This window comes from Oryctolagus cuniculus, chromosome 5 (assembly GCF_964237555.1).
Source record: "Oryctolagus cuniculus chromosome 5, mOryCun1.1, whole genome shotgun sequence".
In the NCBI taxonomy this organism is placed as follows: domain Eukaryota; kingdom Metazoa; phylum Chordata; class Mammalia; order Lagomorpha; family Leporidae; genus Oryctolagus; species Oryctolagus cuniculus.
Window position 1 is genome coordinate 93,021,070 of NC_091436.1, and position 19,648 is coordinate 93,040,717.

The 19,648-nt window shown below is 39.0% G+C and overlaps 1 protein-coding gene across 9 annotated transcripts in view; it reads left to right on the forward strand.

Annotated features, from left to right (window-relative positions):
* The window catches only part of LCA5 (lebercilin LCA5), a 149,415-nt gene that overhangs the window by 98,656 nt on the left and 31,111 nt on the right, over positions 1 to 19,648 (forward strand). For 7 of the 9 annotated variants that reach the window (XM_051854531.2, XM_051854533.2, XM_051854530.2 and 4 more), the window contains 3 exons: positions 2,683 to 2,815; positions 4,698 to 5,582; positions 6,663 to 7,568. In XM_051854531.2, coding sequence (XP_051710491.1) covers positions 2,683 to 2,815; positions 4,698 to 5,554 — 990 coding nt within the window. In that variant the 3' untranslated portion in view covers positions 5,555 to 5,582; positions 6,663 to 7,568. Of the gene's footprint in view, positions 1 to 2,682; positions 2,816 to 4,697; positions 5,583 to 6,662; positions 7,569 to 19,648 lie in introns of those variants that run through there. The other 2 variants (XM_017345249.3, XM_051854537.2) reach the window with 2 other exon arrangements.

Genomic DNA, 19,648 nt, shown 5'->3' on the forward strand with positions numbered 1-19,648 from the left:
GGAGCCAGGAGCTTCTTCCGGGTCTCCCACATGGGTGCAGGGACCCAAGGACTTAGGCCATCTTCCACTGCTTTCTCAGGCCATAGCAGAGAGCTGGATCAGAAGAAGAGCAGCCGGGACTAGAACCGGTGTCCATATGGGATGCTGGCATTTCAGTCCAGGGTGTTACCCCACTGTGCCACAGTGCCAGCCCCAAGATTATATGTTTAATAACAAATTGTGGTAGTTTTTCAGTGATTTGTAAGAATTTGACTAGATTTAATTTTTTGGAAGAATTTTACATGTTAACTGAATGTTAAAGCAATTCAGAGTTGAAATCACAGAGTCTGTGTTCATTTAAAAAAACTAAGCTGAGTTTCTGGAAAGTCCTTTTATTCTAAAAAAGTTGTATCTTTTTTTTTTTTTTAAAAGGTGTCTTTATTTATTTGAAAGGCAGAGTTACAGAGAGAGAGAGAGAAAGAGAAATCTTCCATCCACTGGTTCACTCCCCAAATGGCCACAACTATAGGGGCTGGGCCAGTCTGAAGCTGGGGCAGGAGCTCTATCCAGGTCTCCCGTGTGGGTACAGGAGTCTAAGCATTTGGGCCATCCTCCGCTGCTTTCCCAGATGCATGAGCAGGGACCTGGAACAGAAGTGGAGCAGCTGGGACTCAGCCAGCACCAGTATGGGATGCTGCTGCTATGCCACAATGCCTGCGCCAAAAGGTTTTATCTTTAGTATTTTCAGTTCAAACTCCAAAGAAAGCAAAGCTCCAGGGATCAAGCATATGTCATATATATAGTGTTGTATTTTTTTACTTGATAAGCTTCCCAGTGACCCTGAGACAACCTCTGATAGTATAAAGCAGAAAGGGTGAACTAATTTGGTGCCTCTGTATGCTCTAGTTTTTTATTTGTTAATTTCTATTTCAGTTTTGTTTTTCAATTTAGGCAAATTAGTTGTATCTTCTGAGTTTGTTTCTTCTTGTATTTGTACTACCATCGACACTAGATCATGTTGATTTGTCTCTTTGAAATGATGAAATGTGGAATAGCAAAGAATAACTGCTTAGAAGGATAAAAAATGGTCTTAATTTTAAGATTCAACAGAAGCAGCAGCAGCGTAATTTATTGAGAAGAGTTAGCTCTACTCTTTAGATAAATTCTGGTTCAGAGGTATTAGTTGGGTGACTTGTTGGAGCCTCCATTTCTTCATCTATATAATGGGGATGGCTTTTCAGGGTTGTGATAATGACTGATTATGACGTTGAGAAAGCTCTTGAGACTGAGTCTGCTAATGTAAAGGGCCTCAGCAAGTTGTAGCTTCTTTAGAACACAGGCTGAGTTGCTCCTGGAAAAAGACTCAATATGGTGGGTCAAGTACAATGCAGGTCTCTTTCTTATGACAGGTAGTCTAGGAATAGGTAGCCTGGATTGGTAGATACCCTTGTTCTATTGTAGTCATCTGTCTCGTTGACCTTCCATTTTGAAGCATAGTTCTCTCTTTTTTTTTTTTAAAAAAGATTTTATTTATTTATTTGACAGAGTTACAGACAGTGAAAGAGAGAGACAGAGAGAAAGGTCTTCCTTCCATTGGTTCACCCCCCAAATGGCCACAATGGCCCAGAGCTGTGCCAATCCGAAGCCAGGAGCCAGGCGCTTCTTCTGGGTCTCCCACCTGGGTGCAGGGGCCCAAGGATCTGGGCCATCTTCTACTGCTTTCCCACGCCACAGCAGAGAGCTGGACTGGAAGAGGAGCAGCCAGGACTAGAACCGTTGCCCATATAGGATGCTGGCGCCGCAGGTGAAGGATTAACCTAGTGCGCCCAGGCGCTGGCCCATAGTTCTCTTTTGTGTTGTTGGAATTGGCTCACCAGCACTGTGGGAAAGAAGAATTAAGGAAATAGAGAGCAAGCAGCTTTTGTTTTGATGTAATCAGAAGTTGCACACATTCTTCACTTACCTACCTTCTGTAGTTCCTTTCTAGCTGCAAAGGAGGCTAGCAAATGTAGTCGTTAGCTAGTAACCCTATGCCCTGCTAAAAGACAGGAGATTCTGTTAGTAAAAGGAAGAATGTAGAAAGGGACACTAGGGCACAATTCTCTACCAGACAGTCTTTAATAATAGATGTTGTACTTTTCCAAAACAAAAATTATACATACACTTATTCAAAGGAACCATAAGAAACAACAATTTGTAAGTTTGTAACAGTTTATTTGATTTAACTATTATAAAATTTATTAATTGGAGACTTTGGGCATAGTATAAACCTGAAATGCAATTCAGTGCAATTGTCACTACCTGTGTTATTCAGCATCTCAATTGGCCACCATGGTTGGTTAATAGCCATTTTGATGAACTGAATTAATCAAATTTTGTTGTGAAAGTGTATAAAGCAAAGAAACTTCTGAAACTTGTCTTTTCAGAATTTTATGTAAGGTATTGTCTTGTCTTATAACATATTGGTTCTGATATGTTTTATAAATATTTCTTTAAAATTTTAATTAAGAAATAATATAGCATGCTTTTAAAACATCTTTTAAGTGATGGTGTCTTATAACTTACTGATTTATTATTTGAAAATTTGTTTTATTTTTAACTTAGTTGGTAATCATGTCTAAAGGAAGGATGAATCTATGATGCTTAAATCTCCCCCCTTTTTTATATGCAACTTCGCATTTAAAAAAAATGTATACATATTAGGACCTGTCATCCCAAGTGCAAGATGAGCATGAAGAAACAGGGATTCTAAGCCCAATTGTGGAAAGAGAAGAAAAATTCATTAAAGATCAAGGACTCCATGTTGTAAAACAGGAGATTGAGAATCTGGAGGATGGTAAGAAAAAGTTTGTTTAAGCAACTGATAAGTCTGCATCCCCTGAGAGGGAAAGGGTTAGCATCCCCTGATGTCTTCCAGCTGAACTGTGAATTGATTTTACAGAACAAGAAAAGTTTGGTGCAATGATAGGGGAAGAGTATATATAAGGAGTCACATTTGTATGGAGTTATTAAGGAAAGAAAAAGACTGTTAGTTGTCACTATTTTGGGTTAGGTAATATCAGCAAACTATCTTAAAGTTCAGATCAAGTATAATTCAGGTAAAGGAAAAAATTTCTTTGGGTATTAATTAAAGCTTGAGGAAGAGGCAACTGAGAGAACTCTTTGTAGCTTTGGTCTTGTGACTAGTCCACAGATAGTTTACACATAAAAATCAATGATGTGTGATCCAGAATATATTCCTGTAACTTTTCTTTGATTTTAATGTGTAATGTAAATCTTTAATGTGTTCAGCCATTAATGTGGAAGTTTAATGAACCTTTTTACAAAGTTTCAGAAACTGGAAATGAACTTTAGGAATATATTCATTTCCATCTGGATATAAATGCTGTAAAGGTAGGTGCAAGAGTGATCTCAGTCTCTAATCTTTTGAAGTATTCTTCAGTTTAGTAGCTACTCACAGAGAAATCTGTTTTTCTCTTGAGCTGAAGAAAGTGGGATATGAATTCAGGATCCAATTATTTCTTCAATTAACATATGTATGTGTGTGTACAAGTATGTGTGTATGTGCGTGTATACTGTGTAAACAGTTACTGTTTAAATAGAAGTGTGTTCATATTGTTGGCTAATGCCCATAACAGGCTACTTTCATATAATAAATAACAGAATAGAATATTAGGCATTATGGATAACTGTCAAGGTGAAACAGGAATAAAAGTAGTTAAAGCTGTCATTTTGTCCTTTTAACTGATATTTTTCTTACAGTCTATATGGAATGATCTCTTATCAGTAGGAATACGTGGTAATTATTAAAGTTACCAGATTTAGAGTATTCTTACATATTTTTAATAATTTTTAATTTGGAGATAATTTCAAAGTTATCAAAAAAGTGACAAGAATAGTCAAGTAACTATTTGTGGGTTGTATACCTCATGCCTATACCCTTAAATATTTCCCCAAAACAAGGACATTCTCTTACACTATTTCAATGTAGTTTTCAGCTTCAGGAAGTTTCACTCGAATATAACATGTTTACCTAAGCTACCATCGATATTACAGTGGTGTTACTTGGCACAATATTGTTCTTTATGGCTTTTTCTTTTCACATCTCTTGGTCTCCTTTAATCTGGAGCAATTTCTTGGTTTGTGTATGTGTATGTGCAAGAGAGAGAGAGAGAGGGAAGAAGGGAGGTGGTTGAAGGGAAAAGGGAGAGAAACATTTAAGAATACAGACCCATTTTTAAAAATAAAATGTTCCTCATTTGGAGCTTGGCTGAAGTTTTAATTAGATTTACTTTAATTCATCTTCTGTCATAATACCACATTAAATGATGTCATGTCCTTCTCAAGATATGGCATCCAAATGTTTAATTTATTTTTAAGTTTAAAAGTTTTTGCTCCACCCATCCTACCCCCCACCATTCGGTTTGTAGTACTACACTGTATATATATGAAGGCAGAGAACTTCTTCCCTACCCTTATTTTGAAGAATGAATTTTTTTTTATAAATGTGAATCTTAAATGCAATACACACTATATATATTACTCTCTACTCCAAGAATAACAAGTATAGAAATGAAATTGATAATGTATACCCTTACTGTGCTTAAAATACTCAAATTAGATAAAGATGGCTATTTTGTAAAAGATGGTAGTTGAATTTTCTATTTAAAAATATGGACCGCTATAAAATCCCATTTTTAAAATTTGATTTCATACAGAATGGGAAAGAGAAGAACTTGATAAAAAGCAAAAAGCAAAGACATCTTTACTGGAGAGAAAAGAAACGCCAGAGTTGGAAATTGGAAGGTACCAAATGGAAATGTATCAAGTTCAGAATATTGATGCATTGGAAGAAGAGGAAGAAGAAAGATTAAAGAGAGAAATGCTGCTTGCTAAACTGAATGAAATCAACAGAGAACTCCAAGATTCTAGGAATCTAAAATGTCCTCCTTTGCCATTGTTACCCGATTTAAAATCAAAACTATACTCTCCAGATAGAAGCTGTAAATCATACATGTTCTCTGAATCTGCAGAGAGATTTTTAAATGGACATCATTTGCAAGATATCAGTTGTTTAACACCAAAAGAGGGTCAGAATCCAGGAAATCCTAGAAGTCCAGCCTCTCCACATGAGTTTGCATTTGGTAGCTATGTGCCTTCATTTGCCAAAACAACACGGAAGTCAAACCCATTTGGTCAAAAGAGTGGCTTTTTGGATTTCCAAAGAAACTGTATGGAAACTCCAAGTAAAGATAATATAGATTTAATTACAAGAAAAGAGAAAAAAGCTAATCTGATGGAACAGCTGTTTGGTGCCAGTGGCAGCAATACCCTTTCTTCTAAAAGCAGTGACCCAAATTCTCTGGCTGGCAGCACAGGAGACTTTGAACCTCTAAATTTTCTCCCTGGGGATAAAAGCAGCCGAGGTAGAGAACATGAAGATGAAGACTTTTTCTTCAATGAGGCAAAAAATTTTAATCCAAGTAGACGCCGATTAAAACATGCAAACCATAAACCAGCAGTAACAGCAGTTGATTCTGTAGAAGATGAAATTGAAGAAGTAGTACTGAGATGACTGACTAGAGTATACATTTTTTCCAATTGTAAATATCAAAATATTTTCTTACAGTATTTATTATAAACATTTAGATCTTAATGTTAAAAAATCCTATTTAAGGAATTATTTTAATAGCTAAATACAGTACAGTTAAAAAGAAGCAGATGATATCTCTATACCACATAGTTTGCCAAGAATGAAGGAGGCTCCTTTGAGTGAAATGAAAACTAGAGATATGTCTTGCTTCCTTTTGACTTTTTGCTTACAGACAGCTTTTACTCCCTAAGTCAGCTCTATGGGGAATCTTACTTCACTGGAAGTTGTATTCATTCCCTACTTTGATCCTTATTTATTTATTTATTTTTGATCATATCCTCACTGAGCTAATTGCAGTCTTCATACTGGTTGTTGAATGATAATTGAGGGTGAAAAGCTCTGTAATTGGAAGTCTAACTCCCTGGTGATGGAGAACCAGTGCTACTTGGTTGTCCTGCCCTTTATGAGTAGAGGCCCGGGTCCCTGTCTTACATGGCAGGGCTGAATTACTCTTCAGTGATAAAACAGTGATGACATTGAAGTTTCCCACTCCTCTGAAAGCACCCACAGTTAAACATGACTCAATTTCCAAACACCGTCTCCTGAAATCACTTAGGTACAACTCTGCTGGCATGTTAGGTGAAGTTAAGAAAACATTTCTATCTCTGTACATGGACAGTTCTCCTCTGTCATGTCTGCCCTAGACTTGGGTACTGTTTAATTCCTCTGCTTTGTTTTTCTACACTCTTTGTATCTCACTGGCTAGATATAAGATTTCATACCAAATACAAGGAATAGAAGAATTTTTATCCTTATAGGAAAATTTTTGACTCATAAATTATGTTCCCAGATTGATATTAATGTAAAATTTTTAATGTGTAATTTATAAGATTTGAACTTACCCTTAAACCAAGGAGACAGCAGTAATACATACTACTGGGTTTCTAAGACTAATTTTAAAGCAACCTTGCATAAACATTTTTTTAGAGATGGGGCTTCTCTGTGTAGGGGCTTCTCTGGGATTTGTAGGGTGCATAGTTCTCTCTTGAAATGCGTTGGTCTTCTTATGGCTGTTTGTCCTTCACTTCAGCTGCAAAGGAATTGATGACCTTGGATTATGCTGAGTGTGATTGATCTTTAAGAAGCAGTAATACACCACCAACCAAGGAGAAAACACTTCTGAAATGAAGAGTGGCGGAAATAGTCTGTGGGAAGAATAAAACATTTAGGTTGGCACTTACTGCAAAGTGAGCTGTGTTTTTCAAGAATTCACTATCTAACTGCTCATAGTATGATTGCTGAGGCCACGCATATGTGCTGATGAGAAAAAGAGTTATTGTTGTATATTGAGTTCTTACAGATGTTTATTATTGAATATCATTTCATGACTATTTGATAAGACTCACCTGGTTAGGTCTCTAATTGAAAGATGTACACCCTGTTATCCTTTAAGTTGTGTTCCTGTTATTTATTGGGAACAATCTTTCAAAAGTGCTAAACTATTAAAACATTTTCTTAATAAAGAGATTTTTATGTCTGATATAAATAAGCATTTATTATGCTACAAATCATTCTAATATGTGTAAAACACAATATTATTTGTAATAAAGTTCTTGATAAAATATTGTGCAATATTACTTTTGTTCATAGCTGCTCATTTTTCTGCCAAAAGTATTCTAGCTTTTGTCTTATTTTAAAGGTTTTTTTTTAAGAAAAAACTTTAGTAAATTTTATATTCAAGTAATTTTAATCAGTTTCTTGCTTTTTTCTGTCTAATGGTGTCTAACCAGATGGGCCAAGAATTATTAAAATTAAACCTCCAATTAAGTTGTAAACTTAAAAAGCATTATGATGTTAAGCATTAAACTTACTTAAATTGAAATGTACAGAGCAGGTTTTTCTTTACCAAAAAAAGCTTAGAGTGAATCTTTTTCTAAATGTCAAGTTAAATTTATTTGTACTTAGAACTCTTCATTAATAAAAGTTTAAAAACTCACTGTGACTCTTTATTTTAATGATAACTTAGCTCACTTAGAAAATATGTGATATATATGAAAATATGTGATAGATGGGGCTGGACACTATGGCAGAGAAAGTTAAGCCACCGCCTGCAGTGCTGGCATCCCATATGGGTGCTGATTTGAGTCTTGGCTGCTTCCTGCTAATGTGTCTGGGAGGGCAGTGAAAGATGGCTCAAGTGCTTGGGCCCATGCCACCCACATGGGAGATCCTGAAGAAGCTCCTTGCTCCTAGCTTTGGCCTGGCCTATTCCTGGCTTTGTGGCCATTTGGGAAGTAAACCAGCAGATGGAAGAGATCTCTCTCTCTCTCTCTCTCTTGCAGATGGAAGATATGTCTCTCTTCTCTCTCTCTCTGTGTCTGTGCCTTTCAAATAAATAAGCTAAATCTTAAAAAAAGAAAAGAGAATATTTGATAGAAAACAGGATCTGCAGGGTTAATTTTTATTTTATTATTCACCTTTTTTCCCCTCATCCAGTATTTTTAGTTGGAGTAGATGAATTTGCCTTAAATCAGGTTAAACAGAATTCTAATCTTATCAGATAATTATACTTTTTTTTCTTAAGATTTATTTATTTGAGAGGTAGAGTTACAGAGAAGAAGAAGCAGAGAGAGAGAAAGATGTTTTCCGTCCGCTGGTTCACTCCCCAAATGGCCTCAACGGCTGGAGCTGGGCCTATACAAAGCCAGGATCCAGGAACTCCTTCCAGGTCTCCCACCCACGTGGGTGCAGGAGCCCAAGGACATGGGCCATCTGCTGCTGCTTTCCTAGGCACATTAGCAGGGAGCTGGAGCAAAAGTGGGCCAGCTGGAACTTGAACTGGAGCCCATATGCGATGCCTGCACTGCAGGTGGTGGCCTTACCTGCTACGCCACAGTGTTAGCCCCTAGAGCATTTTTTTTCTTTAAACATCTGGGTACTTCCTGGGTGCTCTGCACTCATGTAAGGTGGCAGGATGTAGTGCATGGCATGTCAGCTGGGCAGGGTCCTGCCCTCTCAGAGTGGATGAAGAGCTTGGTGAGCCACTGCATAGGGTTCCATCCCTGCCCCACCACTCCGTGTGTGTGAACTCTTGTAGCCTCACTGGTCTTTTCTAATACTTGTGGTGGTGAGTAAATGAAATATGCACCTTAATGCTTGGCAGGGTGCCTGACACGTTAAAAACACTCAGTAAACATTAGCTGCCATTATCATATCTGATACCAGTTATCTTTTAGGAAGCATCTGAAAAAAATAGAGCATAGATATGTAGCTATAATATGAGAGAACTTCAAAACGTTTTCTGACAAATGGGGTTAAAAGATATTTGTTTTGGTGGGGCTGATGTTGTGGCATAGCAGGGTAAGCCTCTACCTGCGATGCAGGCATCCCATATGGGCACCGGTTCAAATCCTGGCTGATCCACTTCTGATCCAGCTGCCTGCAGATGTGCCTGGGAAAGCAGTGGAAGGTGGCCCAAATGTTTGGGCCCCTGCACACTCACATGGGTGACCTGGAAGAAGCTCCTGGCTCCTGGGTTTGGCCTGGCCCAGGCCCGGGTCATTGCAGGCCTTTAGGGAGTAAGCCAGCAGATGGAAGTTCTCTCTCTGTCTCTCCCTTTTTCTCTGTAACTCTGCTTTTCAAATAAATAAATACATCTTTAAAAATGTTTATTTTGGTGCAAAAAAACCCCTACTGAAGTCCCATGTATTTTTGATTAATAAGCATTTTTCATGGCCTTTTTGAAGACTCCCTTGCATGCATGGATTTCAGACTTTTTATGCCAAAGTAAACTTATGTTTTAATTCAATTTTGAATGAACTTTTTAAAAAAAAATGTGAAAGACTCACAACCAGAGATCTCCCGTCTGTTGTTTCACTCCCCCAAATGCCTGCAACAGCTGCGGCTGGGCCAGGTGGAAGTCAAGAGCCAGGAACTCAATCCAGGCCTCCCACATGTGTGGGCAGGAAGCCAAGTTCTTGAGCTATCACCTGCTGCTTCGCAGGGTACAAAGTAGCAGGAAGCTGGAATCAGGATCAAAGCAGTAATTTCAAATCCAGGCATTCTAATATAGGATGTAGGCATTCCAAGTACATCTTTATTGCTATACAAAATGCTCCCCCTTCTATGAAGGTTTTGAAATACTTTGGTACATTGACATTATGTTTTGCATAAGGCTAACAAGAAAATGCTTCTAAACTTACAAACTATCATACTGCATGTCTACTAAATATATTGTGCTTCCTAGATCTGCACTTAGCACTTTCCTAACATGATTCAGTTCATTTGTAGCAAGATTCATAAACCCGTTTCTTAATACACGTAAGAGTAGAAAAACTAAACTTTGAAAGGGTTTTCTGAAGACAAGTCCAGGGACATAAGGAGAGCTGAGAACTAGCCTCTCAGCAGAGAGGACACTATCCAAAAAACCAGGACTGTGTGTAATGTGATCATTCATATCTCAGCTCTCCCACACTATCTGTGTGTTCTTTGATAAGTTACAAAACCTCTCCGCACCTCCTCTTCCTCCTCTGTGGGAGGGGCTAATGAGGATGCCTACCTCATGGTGGTTGCGTATACTGAACGAGTTAATGCATGAGAAATGCTTGGAAGCAGGAGTGCTGAAATGTTGGCTGTTGTCATTGACTGGAAGACAGTAGAGAAAGTGGAGAGCAGTTGTTTGTTGAATGGCAGATGTGGAAGCTGGTGTTTTTATGTGCTCATTTTTTCCTAACAAAGCTTTTTCTAAGTGGGCACCTTATTGCAGTTTTACAGTTGAGGCTAATAGAATGTAACATGTAAGTGGTAGATTACATGTTAGGTTATACAGGTAGTATTTACATTCAGTAGTCCCAACAGAAGAAGTCTGAAGAGATTTGTTTTAAAGGTTTATTTTATTTATTTGAAAGACAGAGTTACACAGAGAGGTAGAGACAGAGAGAGAAAGAGGTCTTCCGTCTGCTGGTTCACTCCCCCAATGGCCAAAGCCGATCCGCAGCCAGGAGCGAGGAGCTTCTTCCGGATCTCCCATGTGGGTGCAGAGGCCCAAAGGCTTGGGCCATCCTCTGCTGCTTTCCCAGGCGCAGGGAGTGGAATTGGAAGTAGAGCAGCCAGGACTTGAACTGGCACTTACATGGGATGCTGGCGCTGCAGGCAGGGCTTTAACCCACTGTGCCACAGTGCTGGCCCCTTAAGAGAGATTTTAGCAAGAGTTTTGCGTTAGTACTCTTCTAAGTGTGTGACGGAAACCCCAAATTCCCTTACACTGATAATACTCCACTTGGACTTGAAAAGCTGAAGTATGGTTGGACGTGGAGATTCAGATCACAGTGTTTACTCTGTCTTCCTTTTCTCCCTATGGAGTCCCACTTTCCGATAAACTTTATATTTGGTCGTGTTGTAGTCAGCAGCCTCCGTAATCAGAAATCTGATTGGCCCAGTTTATGCTCTGCGCCTATCACTGGGGCTGGCAGCCTTGTACAGGTGCAAGATGGACTCTCCTGCTCTTACCTCTGTTTATGGAACGGACAAGATTCCTGTGGAATAGGGAGCATAATTTCCCTGATGAAGAAATTTTGGACATACAAGAAACATGTTAATCATATTTTCCAATTTAAAATTTAATATCTGTTAATGGAACAAACATTAAAAGGCTTTTAATGGGATAAGCATGTTACTTATTCAACACTCCTTATACACAGAAACAAGGCATTTCTGTAATAAGATGTAACTGTGGAATTGCACAACAAAATTCATTGGTTATTAAATGGTGAGCTATTTCAGCAGTAGGTTAGATGAGTGTACAGGATACTTACACTTTAGAGTTTGTAGAAAAGCTTTGCAGACTTGGGTATGTATTTTCCCATACTAAGTGCTATAGTTATGAAATACATGTCCATTTATAAATGAACATGGCCTGTTTCTATCTAAAAATACAAAATGGACAGCCACAGCAGGATAGAAAGACACAGACGTTGGGGTCAGGCATTGGTGAAGTAATTTAGTTTTCTTTAAGACTCTTCAGATGGGAAACGCGGCTGATCATATTTTACAGGGTTGCTGTGAGGGTTCAATGAGATCACGCATTTTGGAGCAAAGTAATATAATGAGCCATGTCAATGGGGGAGAGCATTACTCAACATTAAAAAAAAACTAGGGATCAACACCTTGAGTTTTTTTTTTTTTAAACAACAGAAGCCTGTCAGTATGAAATTTTAAACCCTAAGCATACGTTTCCTACCCCGTACTCTGCCATCTTAGATCGAAGCTGTTCTCATGTTTACAGACCCATGCAGAGGTTACTGTTTTTTCAGAGCAGGCACTTCGCTGCTTTTGTCAACAAGCAGGCTGTGGGAGAAGCAGTTTTACACACATGGTTTTGCTTCACTGCCTGTTTCCATGGAGGAATAATAGATACAAATCAAGAGGCCACGTTGGTCTGAAGGCAGGGCATTAGAATTCAGGATGAAGCGCCCGTGCCTGCCCGCAGCACCGGGGGCGGGGGTGGGGGGATGCCCTCAATAGCATAGCCAAAGGCCACTGTCTGTCTTCTCTCTTTAACTGACCTGAATATCAGATTTCAGATTTCCTGTTCCAATTGACGTTGACCCTGGCTCAGCATACTTTCACACCATCTATACAGGACACCATTGATTGTTTTTAAATCCTAATATAAAGTACATGGGAATTAACACACATAGGCAATTGTGGATACTGAAAACCTCTGAGTACACTTGGAAACTAAGATTTATCGAAGTATTTTTTTTTTCTTCTATAAGAATTTCTCCCCCCCAAATCAAATCTAGCTTCAATGCTTGCTTCTTATCTATGTGATGTCTGTAATATTTACACTCTTATGCACTTAGAGAAGAGCTCCTTTGAGTGGTCAACTTGAACCCACATATTATTCTTCTAAAATAATTTTCAACAAAAAACTAGACTCAACAGAACCAAGTAATGTAGGATAATGTGTTAAGTGTTACTGCTTCACACATGATGACCAGAGTTGAGAATGCAGAACAGAGGAGCCCGACTCTGAAGTCTGATCCTAACCCTAAATGCCATGCAGCTTCTAGTCCAGACAGGAAGTAGTGCTGTTTCTGTGCATGATGCCACTCATTTCCTTTCAAATAGGTCAGCATCGTTTGAATAGACAAACGTTCTTTATGCTTTAGGTAGTAGCTCCTAAAGTATGCCTCCCTCAGAGCTGCAACAGTGCTGTCTGGGAACTCTTCAGAAATGCTGGTTCTTAGGCTCCATTCGAGACCTACTGAATCAGAAACCCTGGGGATGGGGTCCAGGAATCTATTTGACCAAGCCCTCTGCCGGGGGTGGGGGCGGGGGCAGGGGGGGCAGCTGATGCATATCAGGTTTGAGAACCACTATTCTGAGGGTGTCCCTTTATATACAGAAATGGCAACCTAAAGGGTTTTGCATGTTTAAATGTAGTACTTAGGGCTTTTGTCACAGTACGTGGTGCAGTACGTGAATTCACCTTTGCCTTCTCATACTGCATACTATCTGTATGGTTGCAACCAATTGTCTGAAACTGTCTCTTTTCTGAGGTTAGTATATTAGAAAATCTGAACCAGTCAGGAAAGAGGAGTCCTATTAGAATAATCCACAATAAAGATTGGTTAGTCCCTATGGCATTTCTTTATAGGGCATTCTTTCATTATAGCCTTTAATCCCCACACATTTAGATGAACCTGCAGAATGCTTTAAAAAGTTATTTTATTTATTTGAAAGGCAGAGTCACAGAGAGGGAGGAACAGAAATCTTCCATCTGCTGGTTCCCTCTCAAAATGGCTGGGCCAGGCCAAAGCCAGGAGCCTCCTCTGGGTCTCCCATGTGGGTGGCAGGGGCCCACGCACTTTGACCATCCTCTACTACTTTCCCAGTGCAATAACAGGGCACTGGGTCAGAAGTGGAGTAACTGGGACTCAAACCAGTGCCAACATGGGATGCCTATGCTAAAGGCCATGGCCTAAACCACTATACCATAATGCTGGCCCACAGAATGTTCTTATAGCGTTCCTTCAAGAAACATTAACCAATGTGATTTAGATTTGATGTTCTTTGTGAGTGTGTATTTTGTTATAGCAACGTTTCTTTAAATTACAGGTGTTTGAAAGTTTGAGAGAATGTGTGTGTGTGTGTGTGTGTGTGTGTGTTTGTATGCTTAGTGATCCCGGCAGATAGCTTCTATCTGAGGTTTAAGATTTAATTTTATTAAATATTCCTATATACTGGGAATATTTTATAAATCTCAATATTTTAAATATTTATTTATTTGAGAGGTGGAGTTAGGAGAAACAGAGAAAGAGAGAGAGATCTTCGATTTGCTGATTCACTCCTCAAATGGCAGCAACAGTCCAAGTGGGGCTGGTCTGAAGCCAGGAGTCAGGAGCTTTTTCTGGGTCTCCCATGCAGGTGCAGGGGACCAAGAACTTGGGCCATCTTCCGCTGTTTTCCCAGATGCACTATCAGGGAGCTGGATCTGAAGTGGGGCAGCCAGGACTTGAGTCAGCACCCATATGGGAAGTCGGTGCCACAGGTTACAGCGTTAGCCTGCTGTTCCACAACAACGACCCCAGGAATATTTTAAATAGAAAAATAAGAATTAAGTGCTCAAATTTCTCATGTGTTTACTCCTCAGCATCTGTGAAGACAGGTATATAGAAACAAGGATTCCTATATACATCAAGGGGAAGTGTTTTATATTTTCTTAAAAAATTATTCAAGAGACAGAGGCTGACAGAGCTCATATGTGCTGGTTCACTTCCAAAGTGCAGGTACCTGGGCCAGAGGCAGGAACCAGGAACTCAATCCAGGTCTCTAATATGAGTGGCTTCAGTCATCACCACTGTCTCCCAGGGTCTGCATTGGTAAGAAGCTGGAATAGGGAGCTGGAGCCAGGAATCAAATGCAGGCATTCTGATAAGGGGCATGGACTCTTTTTAAAAAAATATTTTATTTTTTATTTATTTTTTGAAGATTTATTTATTTATTTGCAAGTCAAAGTTACACAGAGAAGGAGAGGCAGAGAGAGAGAGAGAGAGGTCTTTCAATCGCTGGTTCACTCCCCAATTGGCCGCAATGGCCAGAGCTGTGCCGATCTGAAGCCAGGAGCCGGAGATTCCTCCAGGTCTCCCACGCAGGTGCAGGGGCCCAAGGACTTGGGCCATCTTCTACTGCTTTCCCAGGCCATAGCAAAGAGCTGGATTGGAAGTGGAGCAGCCGGTCTCGAACTGGCACCCATATGGGATGCTGGCGCTTCAGGCCACGGCATTAACCCGCTCCTCCACAGCACAAGCCCCCCCCCCCCCTTATTTTAACTTTTATTTAGTAAATGTAAATTTCCAAAGTACAGTTTATGGATTACAATGGCTTTCCTCCCCCATAACTTCCCTCCCACCTGCAAACCTCCATCTCCCACTCCCTCTCCCATTCCATTCGCATCAATTCATTTTCAATTATCTTTATATACAGAAGATCGATTTAGTATAAATTAAGTAAAGATTTCAACAGTTTGCATCCACACTGAAACACAAAGTGCAAAATACTGTTTCAGTACTAGTTATAGCATTAATTCACATTGGACAACACATTAAGGATAGAGATCCTACATGAGGAGTAAGTGCATAGTGACTCCTGTTGTTGACTTAGCAAATTGACACTCTTGTTTATGGTGTCAGTAATCATAATGAGTTGCCAAGGCTATGGAGACATTTTGAGTTCGCTGACTCCAATCTTATTTAAACAAAGCCATAGTCAAAGTGGAAGTTCTCTCCTCCCTTCAGAGAAAGGTATCTCCTTTGATGGCCTGTTCTTTCCACTGGGATCTCACTTGCAGAGATATTTCATTTAGGTGTATTTTTGTTTGTTGTTTTTTGCCAGAGTGTCTTGGCTTTCCATGCCTAAAATACTCTCATGGGCTCTTCAGCCATATCCGAATGCCTTAAGGGCTGATTCTGAGGCCAGAGTGCTGTTTAGGGCATGCGCCATTCTGTGAGTCTGCTGTGTATCCCACTTCCCATGTTGGATTGTTCTCTCCTTCTTAATTCTATCAGATAGTATTAGCAGACACTAGTCTTGTTTATGTGATCTCTTTGACTCTTAGACCTATCATTATGATCAACTGTGAACTGAAATTGATTGCTTGGACTAGTGAGATGGCATTGGTACATGCCACCTTGATGGGATAGAATTGGAATCCCTTGGCACGTTTCTAACTCTACCATTTGGGGCAAGTCCGATTGAGCATGTCCCAAATTGTACATCTCCTCCCTCTCTTATTCCCACTGTTATATTTAACAGAAATCACTTTTTGGTTAAATTTAAACACCTAAGAATAATTGTGTGTTAATTACAGAGTTAAACCAATAGTAGAACAAAAAAATACTGAAAGGGATAAAGTATTAAGTTGTACATCAACAGTCAGGACAAGGGCTGATCAAGTCACTGTTTCTCATAGTGTCCATTTCACTTCAACAGGTTTTCTTTTTGGTGCTTGGTTAGTTGTTTATTTGAACATTTGTTTATTTGAACATTTGTATTGAATATTTGTTTATTTGTTTATTTGAAATAATGACAAAGAAAAAGGGATAGATAGAGAAACAGATATCTTCCTTCGTGGGTTCACTCCCCAAACACCCACATCAGTCAGGGCTGGACCAGATAGGAGCCAGAAACTCCATGCAGGTCTCCCACATCGGGGACAGGGACCCAAGTTCTTGAGCCATCATCTGCTACCTCCCAAGTGCACATTAACAGGAAGTTAGATGGGAAGTAGAGGTGTGATTTAATCCTAGAAACTCAGATATGCGGTGCAGGCATCCCAAGCAATGGCTTAAATGGCTGTGCCACAATATTTGCCCTGCCCATGGGCATTTTACTTGTTAGGCCAAATGCCCGCATCCAGAGGAAGTGTCTATTTACAAAGTAGATCATGTTTTTATGAATTTGAATTTTGATTGCTATATAAAGTCTTCATAAGGCTTTCTTTGCCTTCCTTGATTTGTGTTCATTACCAAATCAAACAAGAAGCAACAAGAAACCCCTTCATTTAGAATAGACCTGTTTCTGTGAAATCTGTTTATATAGTGCTAAGCATCAGGTCTTGTTAAAAAATGGTATTATTGTTGGGACGGTGGTGGTGGTAAGGAGAATAGCTGCATTTCCGAATGTGTCCTCAGAGAAGCACATTTCTGCGGGGCTCTGGTCCCATGAAACATATGTTTGGACAGGCCAGTGAAAATGCAGTGGAGAGGCTGGCATTTGGGGAAGCAGTTAGTTGCTGAGTCCCATATCAGAGTGCCTGGGTTCCAGTCCTGGCTCTGCTGTCCATCCCAGCTTTCTACCGGTGCACATCATGGGTGGCAGCTGATGATGGCTCAAATAGTTGGGTTCCTGCCACCTGTGCAAGAGACCTGGATTGAGTTCCTGGTCCCTGGCTTCTAGCTGTTGAGGGCTTTCAAGGAGTGAACCAGTAATTGGATGATCTTTCTGTGTGTATTTCTCTGCCTTTCAAGTATTTGTTTTGAAATAAAAAGGACAAGAAAAAGTGTGGTGTTGCAAGTTTTTAATATGTCTATGAAACTGTGATTACCCTAATGTAAATTCTGGCGCAGGGACTAGCAGTCGGTCAGAGTAATTAATATATTGGAGCTGACACTCCCACTGGAATCATAATTGTATGTTTCTTGTGACTCTGCTTATTCATAAACATGCTCCAGAGTAGAGTCCACATTTAGTGGTGAAATTCTTCCTCTTCTACCCTTCAGCAGCAGTTCTCATTTTTAGCTATAGCTTAATTTCTGTCTCTTAATTATCTTTTTGATTAACTGTAAAGTTTGACAGAGTCCAGTGGCATAATTAAATTGGTGTACATCATCAATGGGTTTTTCCTTAGCTGCTGAGGCGTTGCTAGGATACTCTTAAAGACACAATTCTCTTGATTAACTGCAAAATCCAGATTGCCCAAGAACATTTTTATTCATTCATAAAAATACAGGTCAGGATTACATTTGAATTTATAGCAAGATGAATGCTATATATCTCTGTATGCTTTTAGTATTACAGAAATATGTTTAGGTATACTTACAAAGAATGTGTTTTGAATAACGATTTAGTGGATGAGAATTAGTCATCTTTAGTTTTGGGAGAACATGCCTTTGGGAGGGTCAGTGTATATGGATTTGAAGCTGATAGAATTCTGAATTTCTAATCACTGCTGGGAAATATGTCTCCATTGTGTCTAGTGCTGTAGAGATCCTATTGTGGTTATTTTGATTATTATTTATGTGTGTATTCAATTCCAAAGTTTCATATAAATTGGAACCATTGTGCCTGGTTGATTTAATAAAATAAAATCAAAAAGCTTACAAAGAAAAACATCTTCCTGTATGGTAGTTTGATTTGATATGGACAGTTGTTTCGGAGTTAAAGACTAGCAAATGGCTTTAACCAGATGACATTTCTTTAATGATTGTTTTATGGCTAATAAGAATAAAAATAACCGTGTCTGACTCTGCTTACCACCCATTATGGAATTGTCCATTTATTCATTCATTTAGCAAATGTTTATGGCGTTCCCTGTTATACATAATGCAATTTACTAAAAGTCATAAGAGGATTTTTATATAGCATTGTGACATGAGATTTTCATTTTGGAACAGCCTCTTCTAAATTAATGTGGAAGATGGATTGAACCATTCAAAAATAAGGATGATTGTTGGTGGGAACATACTTTATAAGTGAATCATAGAGTTAACTATGAGAGGACTTACAGTGCTTGCTAACCAGTGGGCTATGGAAGGGAGAGAGATGAGAAGCCCCAGCAACTGAGGAGATGACTGTTTGAGATAGGGAGAAAAGAGGAGGGAGGTAGGAGGTAATGAGTAGCTCCATTGTAAATGTGTTGAGTTTGTTTTGGGATGTTTATAGAGGCACCTGCAGCAAGCAGAAGGAAGAACTACACCAGAGATACAATTTGGGGACTCATTCACACGTCTACAGAATTTGTAGCTATGGGTCAGCACAAAGTTACTCATTGTCTGAAAAACAGGAGTACAAACAAGTCAGTAATACAAACAAGTGCTCATGTCAAACAGTTGCTACTTTGGCTTCCCTAAGATCATTTCTCACTTGTAATTCTGAGTTTCATAAATACCTGAATTGTACAATTAATGAATTTACTAAATCTTTCTCCATTGCTGCCTCTCTTCAAATCCTTCAAAATAAAAAAAGCTACCTCTTTTTTAAATGAAGAGGCTAAAGTTTTTAAAAATTTTTCCAAAGAGGAATTCTGATTCTCAAATGACTTTGATGTTTATTTGCCTCTGCCAAGCTTTCCAAAAGGAATTAAATACCTCCCAAACTGTTTTTCTATTGTTATAGAAGAACCAGGTTCATTGAAGAAATAATACAGATGAGCAAAAGATCATAAAATTAACCTATAGTTCTAAAGTCATTTGGAATGCCACTTTTGAAGTACATGTATGTGTGTATGTGTGTGTGTGTTTCTGGACTTTATATCTTGTTATATTGATCTTCCTTTTCCTGCACCAATACCACAGATTTTACATTGTTATCTCCTTTTTAAAAAGTAGATATTACATTCCATTGTCCTCAAAATCAACTAAAAATGTAAATAGTAAAAAGGTCTATAGTAAATTTTTTCCTTTCTCTGTCCCTAAGCTAACAGATGCACATATGTAATTAGACTCTTTTCATTGATTTCTTGAGGATCCTTCCAGAATTTATGCAAATAAAAGCTATGTGAATTCTCATTCTTCCCCTTTTGTAAATAAAATGTAGCATATTTTATATATTGTTTTGTACCTTGATGTATTTTCCACTTAATGTTCTTGTTATGAAGGTTAGTTTCTAAGTCAGCTTTGCTACCTGCTGTTATACCCAGTTATTTAATCAAACACTAATCAAGAGGAGAATGCCATGTGCACAGGGAGACAGAGATTGGAGTGATGTTCCAAGCCAAAGAATACCAAGGGTTTCTAGCAACCACAGAAGCTGGGAGAGGAGCAGGGAACAGATCCTTCCTTTGGCCTTTAGAGG